General features: G+C 44.2%; 1 protein-coding gene across 2 annotated transcripts in view; it reads left to right on the forward strand.

Moving 5' to 3' along the window:
- Window positions 1-18,273, forward strand: part of KIAA0930 (KIAA0930 ortholog) — a 434,726-nt gene that overhangs the window by 397,507 nt on the left and 18,946 nt on the right. For both annotated transcript variants that reach the window (XM_030213831.1, XM_030213830.1), the window contains one exon: window positions 8,274-8,429. In XM_030213831.1, coding sequence (XP_030069691.1) covers window positions 8,274-8,429 — 156 coding nt within the window. The remainder of the gene's footprint in view (window positions 1-8,273; window positions 8,430-18,273) is intronic.

An 18,273-nucleotide genomic window follows, 5' to 3' on the forward strand; every position in this document is an offset into this window, starting at 1 on the left:
TGAACCGGTGGGGAAGGAGTTGCCTTAGGGAGATAGCTAGCAGGCAGCCGGTAAGAAAAGAAGTGAGCGGGCTCAGTGGGAGGTGGATGCCGGCGGAAGATACAATTTTGTTCCTGGCTGCCCCGGGGCCAAATTTGAGGAGGAGGCAGGTGGGGAAGGTCACAGTTGGGGAAGCCTCATATATGGGGCACCTATAAGTATTCTATAACTTCAGCGCACAACTCAATTAACATGTAAATGCATGGAGTGTGTACGGGGGAGGTGCACGAGCAGGTCCCACATTTTGCATGCATAATTTACAGAATAATGTAATGGTTAGGGTGGTGGACTCTGGTCCTGGGGAACTGAGGAACTGAGTTTGATTCCCACCTCAGGCACAGGCAGCTCCTTGTGACTCTGGGCAAGTCACTTAACCCTCCATTGCCCCATGTAAGCCGCATTGAGCCTGCCATGAGTGGGAAAGCGCGGGGTACAAATGTAATATATTTTTTTTAATATGCTAAGGTACCACCTTTTTAGGTTTGCACATTTACACCAGTTATTGACATGGTGTACGTGGGCGCTCCTAAATATAGCCATATAAATGCCAACTTGTTCTAGTATTCTGTACTGGAATATAGGTGTCCAGATGTTGTTGCAGAATTTAACACTCGGTGTTTGATGCCTAACCTTTGGTGTCCTTCATAGAATTGCACCTATATAAATCAGCTCACTTTTGTCCACATGTTTATTTATTACTCCCTTCAAGAAAAAAAAAAGCCCATCTGAGAGGAATCTGTGTTCCGAGGGTGGCTTTCTGATAGTCCCTAGTGTGGGTCAAAGATAATTCTGGAACACTAAGATGCTCATTTTCAAAGTCTATCTGCTTTGAAAATTAGCCTCTAAACTAGGAGATCATGGGAAATTTAAAAAAAAAACAAAACTCACTAAAAATGTGTCTGTGTAAGATGCAATAAGTGTTTACGTCTGCACCTTCAAATCAGTTAGATTTTCAGGATGTATTTTACCATAAACTTTACCACATCTGCTGTTCTCCAGTCCTCTGGGACCACTTCTGACTCTAAAGAAGCATTGAAAAGGTCAGATAGCAGAGCTACCAAAGCTTCCCTAAGTTCTTTCAATACCACATCATTTTGTCTCCTTTCGAACACAGCCTTCTGAAAATTGTTGGTTTACCTCACTTTCATTCTTGCGTTCTTCTATGGTCCAGCTCCCAGCCCTTCATCTACTACTACTACTATTTAGCATTTATATAGCGCTACAAAGCGTACGCAGCGCTGCACAAACATAGAAGAAAGACAGTCCCTGCTCAAAGAGCTTACAATCTAATAGACAAAAATAATAAAGTAAGCAAATCAATTAATGTGTAGAGGAAAGAGGAGAGGAGGGTAGGTAGAAGCGAGAGGTAGAAGTGGTTACAAGTCAAAAGCAATGTTGAAGAGGGGGGCTTTCAATCTAGATTTAAAGATGGTCAAGGATGGGGCAAGATGTAGGGGCTCAGGAAGTTTATTCCAGGCATAGGGTGCAGCGAGACAGAAGGAGCGAAGTCTGGAGTTGGCAGTAGTGGAGAAGGGAACAGATAAGAAGGATTTATCCATGGATCGGAGTGCACGAGAAGGGGAGTAGGGAAGGATGAGTGTGGAGAGATACTGGGGAGCAGCAGAGTGAATACATTTATAGGTTAGTAGAAGAAGTTTAAACAGGATGCGAAAACGGATAGGGAACCAGTGAAGCGACCTGAGGAGAGGGGTAGTATGAGTAAAGCGACCCTGGCGGAAGACGAGACGGGCAGCAGAGTTTTGAACCGACTGGAGAGGGGAGAGGTGACTAAGTGGGAGGCCATCAAGAAGCAGATTGCAGTAGTCTAAACGAGAGGTGATAAGGGTGTGGATGAGGGTTCTGGTAGAGTGTTCAGAAAGAAAGGGGCGGATTTCACAGATGTTGTAAAGAAAGAAATGACAGGTCTTGGCAATTTGCTGGATATGAGTAGAGAAGATGACCCCAAGGTTACGAGCTGAAGAGACAGGGAGAATGAGAGAATCATCAACAGAAATAGAAAACGAGGGGAGCGGGGAGGTGGGTTTGGGGGGAAAAATGAGAAGCTCGGTTTTGGTCATGTTTAATTTCAGGTGGCGTTGAGACATCCAGATAGCAATGTCAGACAAGCACGCTGATACTTTGGTTTGGATGCAAGGTGAGCTATCAGGGGTAGATAGGTAGATTTGGGAGTCATCAGCATAGAGATGGTAGAAAAAGCCATGGGATGAGATTAATGAACCGAGGGTAGAAGTGTAGATAGAAAAGAGGAGGGGACCAAGAACAGAACCCTGCGGTACGCTGACAATATAAAAATACTTGTTAAGTGAATACAAACTCCCGCCCCCCAACAACCCAGAGTTATACAAACACATTACATTGTCCCATATTACAAATAAGCTGAGAGTCATTCAAAATCATACCTTAGCATTTTGACAATACAAACCTAAAGGAGCCCCAATTTTTTTAAACATTGAGGGAGGAGGAAAGGTGTGCCTTAAGGATCGGTGCTGGGACCAATTCTGTTCAATATATTTGTGAGTGACATTGCTGAAGGGTTAGAAGGTAAAGTTTGCCTATTTGCGGATGATAGTAAGATCTGTAACAGAGTGGACACCCGGGAGGGAGTGGAAAACATGAAAAAGGATCTGAGGAAGCTAGTAGAATGGTCTAAGGTTTGGCAATTAAAATTCAATGCGAAGAAATGCAAAGTGATGCACTTAGGGAATAGAAATCCTCGGGAGACGTATGTGTAAGGCTGGGAGAGTCTGATAGGAACGGACGGGGAGAGGAGTCTTGGGGTGATAGTATCTGAGGATCTGAAGGCGACAAAACAGTGTGACAAGGCGGTGGCCGTAGCTAGAAGGTTGTTAGGCTGTATAGAGAGAGGTGTGACCAGCAGAAGAAAGGGGGTGTTGAGGCCCCACCTAGAGTATTGTGTTCAGTTTTGGAGGCCGTACCTTGCGAAGGATGTAAAAAGAATTGAAGCGGTGCAAAGAAAAGCTACGAGAATGGTAAGGGATTTGCGTTACAAGACGTATGAGGAGAGACTTGATGACCTGAACATGTATACTCTGGAAGAAAGGAGAAACAGGGGTGATATGATACAGACATTCAAATATTTGAAAAGTATTAATCCGCAAACGAACCTTTTCCGGAGATGCGAAGGAGGTAACGGTAACAGAATTCAAGCACGCGTGGGATAAACATAAAGGAATCCTGTTCAGAAGGAATGGATCCTAAGGAGCTTAGCCGAGATTGGGTGGCAGAGCTGGTGGCGGGAGGCGGGGATGGTGCTAGACAGACTTATACGGTCTGTGCCAGGGCCGGTGGTTGGGAGGCGGGGATAATGCTGAGACTTATATGGTCTGTGCCAGAACCGGTGGTGGGAAGCGGGGCTGGTGGTTGGGAGGCGGGGATAGTGCTGGGCAGACTTACACGGTCTGTGCCCTGAAAAGGACAGGTACAAATCAAGGTAAGGTATACACAAAAAGTAGCACATATGAGTTTATCTTGTTGGGCAGACTGGATGGACCATGCAGGTCTTTTTCTGCCGTCATCTACTATGTTACTATGCTCCGCCTTTTAATCAAAGTAGTCTTCTCATATGTTCTGCTTTATGCTCATCAGCATACATTCCTCCCCTTCACCCTTTTGCACTTTTTCTTATACAAGAATCTAAAAGAATCTTGTTTCCCTAATTTTATCGTATTGACTATATTTTTAATTCTGTTTTCATCCTTGCTTTCTTAGCTACTTAACCAGCTTCTCTTAGCTTTTCCAGGTATTTTTGCTCGTCACCCTCTTTCTGCAATCTTTTGTAGTTTATGAAGACTATCCGCTTTTTTCATACTTCTTTCAGCTACTTCTTTTGAGAAACATAGCAGCTTCTCTATGCTCTTACTTTTTACTTTCCTAACAAAAAGGTTTGTTTCCTTTTCTTGTCCCCCCAGAATGTTTCCATTCAGCTAACGTCTCCTTGAGGTTTTTCCCCATCATGAGTTAGTTTTCCTGAAGTCTAGAATCCTCACTTTTGAAAAGTCCTTTTCCTAATATTGAACCATATAATCCAGTGGCGTAGCCAGACTGCCAATTTTGGATGGGCCTGATCCTAAAGTGGGTGGGCACAAAATTTTCTCTCTACCCCCCTTCCCTAGCAAAAGTTAGTCACACTAATCAGATGCATTTGTCACACAGGGGTAAAGTGCTGCTTTTCAGTGCATCAGGTTTCAGAAAATAATTTATTTAATAGCCTAACACCCTTTTTCAATGAGCTTTCAGAGGCCAAAACCTCCTGCCTCAGGTCAGTATAATGCTGTTATAGTATCCTCTCCTGACCTAAGGAAGGAAGTATTGGTCTCTGAAACTTTATTAACACAGGTACCATATTACTTTATCCTAAATTAAAAATAAAATTATTTTCTTTACCTATGTCATATGGCCATTTACTTTTTCTCATTGTGTTGCTCCCAGTCTCTAGATTCTGCTTTCCTTCGTCTTTCTCTTGCCAGGGTTTCCTGTGCATTCATCACCTATGGCTTTTCATCTTTTCCTCACCCTTTTTCTCCACATGCCCCTTCCTCTTATTCTCCAGTCTTTCCCTACTCTGTCCTCTCCCTCTTTCCATCCAGCAGCTCCCCTCTTTCTCTCCCCATCCTTCCAGTGTCTCCCCTCTTTCTTTTGCATCCAGCGTCTCCTTTTTCTCCCTACCCTTCCATCCAGTGTCTTCCCTCTTTCTCTCCTCATCCTTCCACCCATCTACCCTCTCTCCTGATCCTTCGATCGTGTCTCTATCTCCCCTCTCCTTCTATCCAGTGTCTCTCTATCTCTCTACCCTTTTCTGTTCAGTCTCCCCTCTCTCTCTCCACATCTTTCCAGTCTCTCCCCTTTCTCTCTGCATCCTTTCATCCATCTCCCCTCTTTCTCTCCCTATCCTTCCATGTCCAGCAGCTCTCTCCCTTCCCTCCAGTCCCTTCTTCCTCTTCCTCCCTTGTCCAGCAGCTCTCCAGCGCCTTCCTCCACTCCCTCCCATGTCCAGCAGCTCTCTCCCTTCCCGCCAGTCCCTCTCCCTCCCATGTCCCAGCAGCTCTCTCCCTTCCCTCCAGTCCCTTCTTCCTCTTTCTCCCTTGTCCAGCAGCACTCCAGCCCCTTCCTCCTCTCCCTCCCATATCCCAGCAGCTCAGCCACTTTCCCTCCATGTCCGCCCATCCACATCCTTTGCGTGCTGTCGCTGCCCTTTTGTCCCACGGAGCAGCGTTCAGCGTTTCCTTCCTGCCCTGTCTTCTCCCCACTCCCTAGGCTCCGCTGCATCGGTCCCTGCAAGTGAAATCCTTCTCCTTTTCGCCCGTCATGCTGCGCTGCCATACACACAGGCAGCTTTGCTCCCCCCTGCTGCGTTCATCCGGCCCTAAACAGGAAGTGCATCAGAGAGGGCCAGATGGACGCGGCAGGGAGGAGCAAAGCTGCCTGTGTGAATGGCAGCACAGCGCGACAGGCGAAAAGGAGAATGCACTTGCATCGGAGCTGGGGGAAAACAGAGCAGGATGGAAACACTGAACACTGCCTCTGCGGGTCAAAAGGGCAGTGACAGCACGCGAAGGATGTGGATGGGCGGGCCAGGAGGGAAAATGGCTGGGCCTGGACCCATCCAGGCCCGCCCATGGCTACGCCCCTGATGTAGTCTGGTGATCACTGGATGCCAGATGATCACCCACGATCATGGGAGCCAACTTTTCAAAATGATTGGGGGTGCTGAATTGTTTTTTTTTTTTTTTTTTTTTACAGGCAGTACGTTCTCCCCCCCCACCTTAAAATCCTGTCTGCTGCAGTCTTCACCTGGGCAGTGGCAGCGCCACTCATAGGCTGCCTGCAGCCTGCACCAGGACTTCTTCCCTCAGTCCCCCTGTACTGTGCAAATATAAAAATATGCTAACTTCAAAAACTGACATATTTCAATCACTATACTATAGGTTAACAAATACAAATAAAACAATAAATGGAAAATACGATAATATCATTTTTATTGGACTAAATACATTTTTCAATTAGCTTTTAAAGGCCAAAACCTCTTTCCTCAGGTCAGGACAATATACTGCTGTTATGGTATTCTGTTCTGACATGAGAAAGGAGGGTTTGGTCTCCAAACATTAGTAAAAATGTATTAAAATTAGTCCAATAAAGATATCACCTTACTTCCATTTTCTGTATTTATTACCACAGCTACCACACCACTTTATCCTAAACTAAAAATAAAATTCATTTTTCCTACCTTTGTCTGTTTACTGTTTCTAATTGTGTTGGTCCCAGTCTCTTGTTTCTTCTTTCCTCGATCTTAACTCTCCCCCCTTTCTATCCAGTGTCTACCCCCTCTCTATCCCCTTTCCTTCCAGCATTTGCCCCTCTCTTCCCCCTTTCCATCCAGCGTCTACCCCCTCTCCTCTTTCCATCCAGCGTCTTCCCCCTCTCTATCCCCTTTCCTTCCAGAATCTGCCCCCTCTCTAGCCCCTTTCCTTCCAGAATCTGCCCCCTCTCTCTCCCCCCTTTCCTTCCAGAATCTGCCCCCCTCTTTCCATCCAGCATCTATTTTCTCCAGCCATGTGTAGTTTTTCTCCTCTTTTCCCTTTCCCTCATCTCTATCAGTATGCATCTCCTTCCTCTTTCTTCACTCCCCTCCATCCATGTCCACCATTTTTCCTCTCTCTCTGCCCCGCCATCCATGTTCATCTCACTTCCTCTCCTCCCTCTCCATCCATGTCCACCATTTTTCCTCTCTCTCCGCCCTGCCATCCATGTTCATCTCACTTCCTCTCCTCCCTCTCCATCCATGTCCAGCATTTCTCCTCTCTCCCCTCCATCCATGTGCATCTCCTTCCTCTGTTTTCCCTCCCCTCCATCCATATCCAGCATTTCTCCTGCCCTCCCCTGCATCCATGTCCAGCAACTCTCCTCTCTCCCCTGCCCTCACCTGCATCCATGTCCAGCAACTCTCCTCTCTCCCCTGCATCCATGTCCAGCAACTCTCCTCTCTCCCCTGCCCTCCCCTGCATTCATGTCTAGCAACTCTCCCCTGCCCTCTCCCCCATCCATATCCAGTGATTTCTCCTCTCTCCCCTGCCCTCCCCTCCATGTCCAGCGATTTCTCTCTCTCCCCTGCCCTCCCCTCCATGTCCAGTGATGCTCTTCTGCCCTCCCCTCCATGTCCAGTGATGCCCCATACCCCACCTGCCCCCCGAGTTCCAGTTCCAACAGCCCTCCTTGCCTTCCTGCCGCCCAGCCAGCGCTTAAAACTCTTTAGCTGACTGAAGTCGTGACTGCAAAAGAAGCAGAGTAGAGCAGGCTCACTTTCAGCCATCTCCTTCTCTCTCAGCATCCCGCCCTCATTTCCTGTTTCTGCAAGGGCGGGACGCTGAGAAAGAAGGGGAAGGCTGAAGGTGATCCTGCTCTGCTTCTTTTGCAGTCACGACTTCAGTCAGGTAAAATGAGTTTTAAGCACTGGCTGGGCGGCAGGAAGGCAAGGAGGGCTGTTGAGGGAGAAAAGGGCGGGTAGGTCGGGCTGGGGACGTTGGAACCGGAACTTCGGATGACTGACGGCCGGGAAAATATTGGGGTGCTCAAGCACCCACGGAGTCAGCGCCTATGCCCTCTATAACATTAGAACACACTTTCCATTGGAAAGCACCAAATCCAGTATGGCCTCCTTCCATGTGGCTACATTGTTGATTGCTAAAATAGTTTTCCATTTAGAGAAATCAAGAAACTTTACTTTTAGATGACACTTAAGCAGGGATATCCTAGTCAACACCACTATATCGAAATCACCTATCAGTAGTCATTCTTCTTTCATACTAGCATTGCGAATGCCTTCAACTAAGAGTTAGTTTCTTCTGCTGCCTGTGAAGGAGGTTAGTATATCATATCAGTGTGAATAGATGTTCCATTCTCTCTTTTCAGATTACTACTACTACTACTACTTAACATTTCTAGAGCGCTACTAGGGTTACGCAGCGCTGTACAGTTTAACAAAGAAGGACAGTCCCTGCTCAAAGGAGCTCACAATCTAAAGTACTTCAATTCTCTTCCTTTAATATTTTTAACATAGTCCCACTCCTCCCTTTCTTCTACCCTATCCTACCTGAATAGATTATATCTCGGTATAACAATATCCCACTAACAGATTGTGATGTCTAGATGATCTTGTAAACAGCTTATTCTGGGTTTCTTTCCTTCTTTTCTGGTAGATATGCACAACACAACAAACTTGAGGTCTCGCTCCTTGTCTGGAACAGGGAGGTCGCTGGTCGGCTCATGGCTGAAGCTGAACAGAACAGAGGAAAATTTTCTACTCTATGCACACTTAACCTATGTCACATTGCCACTACATCGCATCTTAACAGGTAAAACCTCTTGGGCTGTTCTTTAAATCTTGTCAGTATTTTTCTTGTTATGGATGTATTAGACTTTTGTGGTACATTGTTTAATGTTATAAAGCACTACTATAAGTCCATGCCAGGTGGTTTATTTTAATTTATAGAAATGCTTACTAGAAACTTCAATTATTAGAAGCATGGATGACCCTGCCATAATTATTGTAATGTTTTGTCAAGTCATTAAAATGCTAAGCTGAGAGCTGGGTTGTTGAAATTGTAAACCTGGAGGATGTAATGGGGCAGTTCTACAAACTAAAGAGTAGCAAATCTCCTGGACCGGATGGTATTCATCCCAGAGTACTGATAGAACTGAAAAATTAACTTGCAGAGCTATTAGTAATATGTAATTTATCCTTAAAATTGAGCGTGGTACCGAAAGATTGGAAGGTGATCAATGTAATGTCGATTTTTAAAAAAAGGTTCCAGAGGAGATCCGAGAAATTATAGACCGGTGAGTCTGATGTCAGTGCCAGGCAAAATGGTAGAGACTATTAAAAAGAACAAAATTACAGAGCATATTCAAAAGCCTGGATTAATGAGACAAAGTCAACATGGATTCAGTGAAGGGAAATCTTGCCTCACCAATCTACTCCATTTCTTTGAAGGGGTGAACAAACATGGATAAAGGTGAGCCGGTTGATATTGTGTATCTGGGTTTTCAGAAGGCGTTTGACAAAGTACCTCATGAAAGACTCCAAAGGAAATTGGAGAGTCATGTGATAGGAGGTAGTGTTCTATTGTGGATTAAAAACTGGTTAAAAGATAGAAAACAAGAGAGTAGGGTTAAATGGTCAGTATTCTCAATGGAGAAGGGTAGTTAGTGGGGTTCCCCAGGGGTCTGTGCTGGGACTGCTGCTTTTTAACATATTTATAAATGACCTAGAGATGGGAGTAACTAGTGAGGTAATTAAATTTGCTGATGACACAAAGTTATTCAAAGTCGTTAAATCGAGGGACGATTGTGAAAAATTACAAGAGGACCTTACGAGACTGGGAGACTGGGCATCTAAATGGCAGATGATGTTTAATGTGAGCAAGTGCAAAGTGATGCATGTGGGAAAGACAAACCCGAATTATAGCTACGTCATGCAAGGTTCCATGTTAGGAGTCACAGACCAAGAAAGGGATCTAGGTGTCGTCGTTGATGATAGGTTGAAACCTTCTGCTCTGTGTGTTGCTGCAGCTAAGAAAGCAAATAGAATGTTAGGTATTATTAGGAAAGGAATGGAAAACAAAAATGAGGATGTTATAATGCCTTTGTATCGCTCCATGGTGCGACTGCATCTCGAATATTGTGTTCAATTCTGGTCGCCGCATCTCAAAAAAGATATAGTGGAATTAGAAAAGGTGCAGAGAAGGGCGACGAAAATGATAAAAGGGGATGGGATGACTTCCCTATGAGGAAAGGTTAAAGCGGCTAGGGCTCTTCAGCTTGGAGAAAAGTCGGCTGAGAGGAGATTATGATAGAGGTCTATAAAATAATGAGTGGAGTTGAATGGGTAGATGTGAAGCGTCTGTTTACACTTTCCAAAAATACTAGGACTAGGGGGCATGCGATGAATCTACAATGTAGTACATTTAAAACAAATCGGAGAAAATATTTCTTCACTCAACATGTAATTAAACTCTGGAATTCGTTGCCGGAGAATGTGGTAAAGGCGGTTAGCTTAGTGGAGTTTAAAAAAGGTTTGGACGGCTTCCTAAACAAAAAGTCCATAGACCCATTATTAAATGGACTTGGGGAAAATCCACTATTTCTGGGATAAGCAGTAAAGAATGTTTTGTACTTTTTGGGGATCTTGCCAGGTATTTGTGACCTGGATTGGCCACTGTTAGAAACAGGATCCTGGGCTTGATGGACCTTTAGTCTTTCCCAGTGTGTCAATACTTATGTACTTATTAGGTATCACTTCCCCCTGTTAATATACTGTGGATAATATTAACAGGGAAAGAAAGACATGCCTGGTCCATCCAGTCCGCCCATCAAGGTGAAGGTGGCCAGAGTTGAATCTAGCACTCGGCACAGATTCTTCTTCTTCATGATTAAATACTGGTATAATTTATCTCTGTCTTTCCCTGCCAGTTCTGGGGCACAGCCTGTAGATGTCTGCCCGGTACCAGTCCTACTTTTCCACTACTGAAATTGCTGTCAAAGCCCACCCCATATCAGCATTTGTTAATCTAGCTGGTAGATAAGTGAGCATTTATAACAAGCACATTACTCTTAAATCTCAACAATAATCAATTCAGTACAAGTAGTAGGAAATAGGTTCAGAATTTAAAACAGAATTTCAAAAAATTTCAAAACAGAAAATCCTGCAAAAATGTTCCGTAATACACAGGGCAGAGTCCATCTCACATTGAGGCTCATCCATACATTTAAAAATAATGCATTTGAAATAGAACTGCTTACAAGAGATGGGATACCTACACAGTATGATCATTGAGCAATCTATGCATATTCTTAAAGATCTATCCACTTTGAAGTGGATACCATTCTGAAACAGCCCTAGGAGAGAAACAAAGAATAGAGTTGAATTGAACATCATAATCAGTGAATTTGAATGCTTTTGTTTCTTGACTAGATCATAAGTTCAGCAGTAGAGTGACTATCTATTAAGTGTTGGGTAAAATCATTTTGACAAAGATTTCAAATCTAAATTACGAAGCAGCGCTAAAACGTAGCCTGCAATAGCCCCAATGCGGGTCTTTCCTATATGCTGAGGCCACTTTTAGTGCTGCTGGTGAAAGAAAGATTTTTTTATTTTTCCAATAATGGCCTCATTCTAATTTCCCCATTAGCACAAATGTTATTAGCGTGTGAGGCCTTACCAGGAGGTAAGGGCTCAGGTGCTGCTAATCCTGCAATGCTCACACACTAACTAATTAGCATAGCCGCACTCACTCTCTGCCCTCAAACATGCCCCCAGTGCTAAAAAAAAAATCAATTTTATATTTTTAGCTTATAGGTAGTGTGCACACATAAAAACATTACTGTGGGACACCTGAGCATGTCTTGCGGTAGTACATTTTAACTTACAGTAAGCACACATTAGTGCTTACCACAGCTTAATAAAAGGACCCCAAATACAAAATGAGTTTGAAATCAAAATCAGTAAGCCAGTTGTGATTTCAAATCAAAATCAGTCAACAAATGATTTCAAATCAAAAATCGGCAGAGCAAAATATTACTATTTAAATGTAACTGTCATGGGACAGGATTATAGACTAATCTATCAATATTGATGTGTGGACATATGAATTACAAGTCCATATATGGCAAGAATTAATAGATAAATAGGGTTTATGGACTTTGGCAGCTTAGGCTCGAGCTTACACTTCATCATTTTTATTGACCATCACAGTAATAAATCCATGGATCCTAAAATTAAATTGATATTCATTAGCAACTGATTTTTGATTTAATAAAATAGCTGAAGAAGATTTTTAAAAATCATTTGAATATGTGATTCAAATCTAAAATCAAAATTAGGGTAAAAGTTTATTTCAAATAAAAATAAAAAAAATCATACAAAATTATTTTAAATCAGTTCAAGTTACTTGATTTGGAATCATACTCAACACTAATGTTATGACTGGGGAATGTGTGAGCCCTTGTGCCCCGACTGAGCACGGCGAAGATGGAGTGATACCACACTCGGTCAGGCAGCCAGACAACCCCTAGCTTCACCTGCACTTAGCCACTGCCCCCCAGGAGTTGAGCCCCTGGGTTCGAGTGGCCGGCAGGACTTCTGGAACCAGCGGGGTTGCACGAACACAGTCCAGAGCCTGTAAATGGCAGAGCAAAGAATAGTCAGTAAACAGTCCAAGGTCAAGGCAGGCAGCAACACAACGCGTGGTCAGTAAACAAAATCCAAGGTCAGGAACACAGGAAAACACTGGAACAGATGAAGACCACAACCTCTACGCAAATAGTAGCCGAAGCATGGAAGGACTGGAAACAGGGCTTTAAATAGTGCAGGAATTAGGCTCAACCATGTGCAGCTGTTCCAAGATGGCCGCCCCCATCAGCGGAGATGCTCTACGCCCAAATATGGGCTTCCTTCCTGAAGCTGCTCAACTCCAAGATGGCCGTCCTATCCTGGTGATACTACCTCCAAGATGGCCGCCGCATCCTTGAATGCCCAAACCCTGCGCGAGCAGGCTGCACCTCTGGAGGAGTGTAGCAGAGCGTAACAACTAACTATTAACACTACAGAAGTAAGTAATAAATAAGATGGTTTAAATATACAGTGCTGGATAGAAAAAGGAACTCTGGTTCTTGAAAAACTCCCATTCTCTGTTTCTGGGCAAAAATCTTAGTGAATCAGGCCCGTAGTTTAGTATGTATAGAAATATCTCTTTTATCATGCATTATTTCACCTGATAATTTGATTATAATTTTAATTTAATTGTGGTATGTTGTGTTAGTGTTTGTTTTTTCTGCTTTTGTCTTTTTTTAAATATATTTAGAGGGAAAGTTATCAAAGTGGGCTAATATTAAGATGTATTATGTTATTGCTAATCCCTGTTATAATAACTCATAGGTCTTATCGCATAAAATGGGACCTGCACTAAAACAGTAAGAGTTAGTGGTAAAATAATACGTCTTAACAGTAGCTAATGTTGATAGCTACACCTCTTCAGGTGAAATTATTATTTATGAAATTGCTTTGAGGCTCTTCTGGTCATATGCATATATAGTAGCCCTATAAGTATAAAAATAACTTGCATTCCTATGAATCTATTGTTTTAAATAAATGCATCTTATAGAAATTTTGCCAGAACCAACACATTTCATTAATCGTATTCTGGCACCACCTTCAGAATGCTGGTGTGTTATGACACACCCCTACTCTGTGTGAATGAGAGAATCTTAACTTGTTTCAGTTTGCTTGAATATATGGTTCTTAGTCCATTTTAGATAGTCTGACTCTATCGACCCCTAACGCAGACATTTGATGTTGAAACACAGCCCATGTCTGGTCTAATAAGGAGCTCTTGACTATCCCACGCTTGAATGGTCCTTGATGCTTTTTTTGTATTATTGCTTTGTGTACTTCGACCCTCTCTTCTGCTACTGCATTAATCATATATTGAAAATTAAGTGTGTCGGTAAGAAATAAATTTAAACATCATTTCTAGCTGAAAGTTTCCATTTTTATTCATCTAGGAGACTAGCCAATAGAAGCCAATAAATACAGTACACACATGTGGCACTTCAATTCTATGTTCAACATTACATCAGGCTGTACAGAAAAAAGGAACATCAGTGACATTTTTTTTAATTTAAAGCAGAAAGATTAGTAATAATGATTTCTTCATTAAATGCATAATTTTTCTTTCTCATTCATTTTGTGGCCTTGAGTATAGAACATCAACTCCTTCTAACTTTAGACTAGAGGTTGTTTTCTCTATTTTTGGCTCACATGAACAGCTTGGAAGCTGGGCCACCAGGGTGGTTGGCTGGCAGAGAGTAGTGGTAGATGGAATTCACCATAAGGGGGGAAATAAAAGGAGAGCGTTGGCATGTCTGAGATTAATCCTAGAACCAGTTTGGCTCCAGATGTTTGAGTGATATTGCAGAGGGATTATTATAGAAGTGTTAGGGGGAGTTGCACTAAATTCTGCAGCAAACTGAACATCCCTAAGTGAGCAGATGACATGAGGAGTGATCTAAGAAAGTTTGTGGGCCAATTAAGTACTTGGTAGCTAAAGTTCAATATAAATAAATGTGGATTCATTCATTTGGGATGTAGAATTCATTGGAACTATATGAAATAGAGAGGAATGAGACACTGGTGTGAAACAAGCAGACAACTGATCATAGCTGCTGAAATCAAAAGGTAAGAGTCGGGGTCATAGAAATTATAATAGAAAAAGGGAGGTGGTAATTTATGTGTCCAAATTGTGAGATCTCGTATGGAGGACCATGGTGCAATACTGAAGGCCATGACTCAGTAAAGGTCTAAACAGACAGTCCTGTAAATGGTTATTGAAGTAGCACATGCTATGTAGTAAGAACCTTTATGAAATGGGATTTAAGGAACTAAGGGGGTCTTAGCTCGAGTTATCTGCAGCAAGGCCCATGTTTTTCCTATGGGCTTTAGTAAAAGACCCCCTAAGTAGGGTTACCATTCGTCCGGATTTCCCCGGACATGTCCTCTTTTTGAGGGCATGTCCGGGGCGTCCGGCGGATTTTGCCTGCACCCACGTTTGTCCGGATTTCTGGACAAACGTGGGCGCGGGCAGGCGCATGCGTGTGGGCGGGCGATCGGCGCCGTGGGTCTGGTCTCCCGTCCCCTCCCCTTCCTTACCATGTTCCCTGGTGGTCTAGTGACGTCTTCGGGGCAGGAAAGAGCCCCCTCTTTCCTGCCCGGAGCGCTGCCTCCCCTGTCTATCATCCTCCTCGGTCTGGCTGGGAATTCAAAATGGCCGCCGAGAGTTGAACTCTCGCGAGGCCGCTTCAACTCTCAGTGGCCATTTTGAATCCCCAGCCAGACCGAGGAGGATGCAGCAGGCAAGGGCAGGCAGCGCTCCGGGCAGGAAAGAGGGGGCTCTTTCCTGCCCCGAAGAGAAGACGCTACTAGACCACCAGGGCTAGATAGTAAGTGAGGGGGGGGGTATGTGAGAGGGGGGGGAGGGGACTATGTGACGGGGGGGGCGGGGAATAGGGGCGGAACGAGGACCCGAAGGTGGCGTGGCGGGGGCGGGGCATGAGGCGGGGCGGGATAGGGGGCGTGACATGTGTCCTCTTTTTCAGAGGACACAAAATGGTAACCCTACCCCTAAGGGACCTGTTTACTAAAGTGTGATAAGTTTTTGCACTTAACTGCACTTTAACAGCAAACATTAATACAAGGTAAACGCAAAGGCTGTATGCTAACTGTTGGTGGTGTGCCCAGCATGCCTTCTGCAGTCACCACACAGAAGTGTTCATGTCCACACATTGTTCACAGTTGGCACAGATGTGCTCGCCTTCTCTTGAGTAATAGGGGCACTATCGGAGGAAAAGAACAGGGCCACCGAGAGAGGGGGCAGGGGGGACAAAATTCCCCGGGCCCAGGCCTCCAAGGGGGGCCCAGCACTGCAGTCCCCTCCACCTGCCCCCCTCCGTCCAACACCGGGCCGCCCCCCCCCCCCCCGAATTCAAATCATATCATTGGAAGAATTAATGTCTTCCAGGTTCACTGAGGTTTCAGTTCCACCGTAGCATAGTAGATCTCTGCTTCAGTCTTTGAAGAGGAACTAAAAGAATTCATTTAGTCTCTCTGCTATGTCCTTCTTTTCCAGGGCCGCCGAGAGACTCGGCCGGGCCCGGGGCAAGGCCACCCCCAGGGCCCTGCTGCTGCCGCCACCCCCCTCCTGAGGTTGTTGTCATCGCCGCCCCCCCCTCCACCTGCCACCGGGCCGGGCCCCCCTGAATTCAAATCATAGCGCCTCACCTTGACCTCGCTCCATGTGAAAGAAGCGCAGCAGAAGCAGTCTGCAGATCCCCTCCCTTCGGGCCTTCCCTCCCTGTGTCCCGCCCTTGTCTGACGTAACTTGTGTGAGGGCGGGACACAGGGAAGGAAGGCCCAAAGGGAGGCGATCTGCAGACTGCCGCTGCTCTGCTTCTTTCACACGGAACGAGGTTGAGGTGAGGCGCTATGATTTGAATTCAGGGGGGCCCGGCCCGGTGGCAGGTGGAGGGGGGGCGGCGATGACGACAACCTCAGGAGGGGGGCTGCGGCAGCAGCAGGGCCCCGAGGGTGGCCTTGCCCCGGGCCTGGCCCAGTCTCTTGGCGGCCCTGGAAAAGAAGGACATAGCAGAGAGACTAAATGAATTCTTTTACTTCCTCTTCAAAGACTGAAGCAGAGATCTACTTGTAATGCTATGGAGGAACTGAAACCTCAGTGAACCTGGAAGTCATTAATAAATTAAAGAACAGTAAAACACCTGAACCAAATGGTGTACGCCCCAGGGTATTCAAAGAAGTCAGTAATGAAATTGTTGATGTACTATTAGTGATCTATAACCTGTGATTAAAATAGTCTGTGGTACTTGAAGATTGGAAGGTGGCCAGTGTAACACCAGTTTTTAAGAAGGGTTCCAGGAGTGGTCTGTGAAATTAAACTGGTAAGCCTGACATCGGTGCCATGCAAAATGATAGTCATAAAGAATAAAATTACCAAACACGTAGACAAAGATAATTTAATGGGACAAAATCAACATGGATTTAGCCAAGGGAAATCTTGCCTTGCCATTTTGCTACATTTCTTTGAAGGCTTGAAATAAACATGTGGATAAAGGTAAATCAGTTGATGTAGTGTATCTAGATTTTCAGAAAGCTTAGAGACTTCTGAAAAAATTAAAAAGCAGTGGGATAGGAGTCAGTGTTCTGCTGTGGAATGGGAACTGGTTAAAAGATAGAAAACAGAGGGTAGGGCTAGATGGCTATTTCTATCAGTGGAGAAGGTGAATAGTGGAATGCCCCAGGGATCTGTACTGTGACCAGTGCTTTTTTAACATGTTTATAAATGATCTGAAAATGGGAAGTTTGTGGGGCAATTAAGTACTTGGTAGCTAAAGTTCAATATAAATAAATGTTGATTCATTTATTTGAGATGTAGAATTTATTGGAACTATATGAAATAGGGAGGAATGAGACACTGATGTGAAACAAACAGACAACTGATCATAGCTGTTCAAATAGGTGTTCAACTTTTCAGATGGCAACTATTCAAAGTTGTTATATTACTTGCATACTGTGAGAAATTTTAGGAGGAACTTAGGAAATTAGAAGACAGCATCCTAATGTGGAGAAGTGCCAAGTGATGCATATTGAGAACAATCCAAAGCATAACTACTTGATGCTAGGTTCCACATTAGGAGTTGCCACCCAAGAAAAAATAATCTTCTGCTTAGTGTATGGTAGTGACAAAAAAGCAAACAGAATGTTAGGAATTATTAGTAAAGAAATAGAAAATAAAAGAGAGAATATTATAATGCCTCTGTATCGCTCCATGATTTGACCTCACCTTAAGTACTGGTATTCAGTTCTAGTCACTGTATCTCAAAAAAGATATAGCAGAATTAGAAAAGGTTCAAAGAAGGGTTACCAAAATGATTAAGGGGCTAGAAAGCCTCTTATACTAGGAAAGGCTTAAGAGGTTAGGGCTCTTCAGCTTGGAGAATGGATGGCTGAGGTCTGATGGTATGATATACAATATGATATACGATAGAGGTCTAGAAAATCCTGAGTGGTAAACTTGAATCAATTGTTTACGCATTAAAAAAGTACAAAGACTAGGGAATATTTCATGAAGTTACTTGGTAATATTTTTAAAACAAATAAGAGAAATATTTTTTTCACTCAATGAATAGTTAAGCTCTGGAACTCATTGTGGTAAAAGCAGTTAGCATATCTGTGTTTAAAAAAAGGTTTAGACAATCTCCTGGAGGAAAAGTCCATCATAAACTGCTATTAAGGTAGACATGGGGGACTTCTGGTGGAGGCATGGAGCAGTGAAGACGTGACAACGAACTGCTCCGGGGCGCCTAGCTGAATCAGCGTTAGAAACATCAAAAAACCTGTCAAATTAACGCACCGGATTGAAGCAGGGGAGAGCTGCGGCAGAAACGAGGTTCGGTGGCGATTGTGGTGGCGTGGATGGCGGCAAAAACAACACATCAAGACCCAAAGGAAAAACCCGTGCCGTGGACAACAAAATGGTGGACAAAGCCATATCGGCGTCGCCCTCGCTTAGCTCCATGTGGGCAGCGGAGATTACGGAGGAGGTGAAAGCGGCGGTCGAGCAGGCGGTGGGG

The sequence above is a fragment of the Microcaecilia unicolor genome, chromosome 9 (assembly GCF_901765095.1).
Source record: "Microcaecilia unicolor chromosome 9, aMicUni1.1, whole genome shotgun sequence".
Classification (NCBI taxonomy): domain Eukaryota; kingdom Metazoa; phylum Chordata; class Amphibia; order Gymnophiona; family Siphonopidae; genus Microcaecilia; species Microcaecilia unicolor.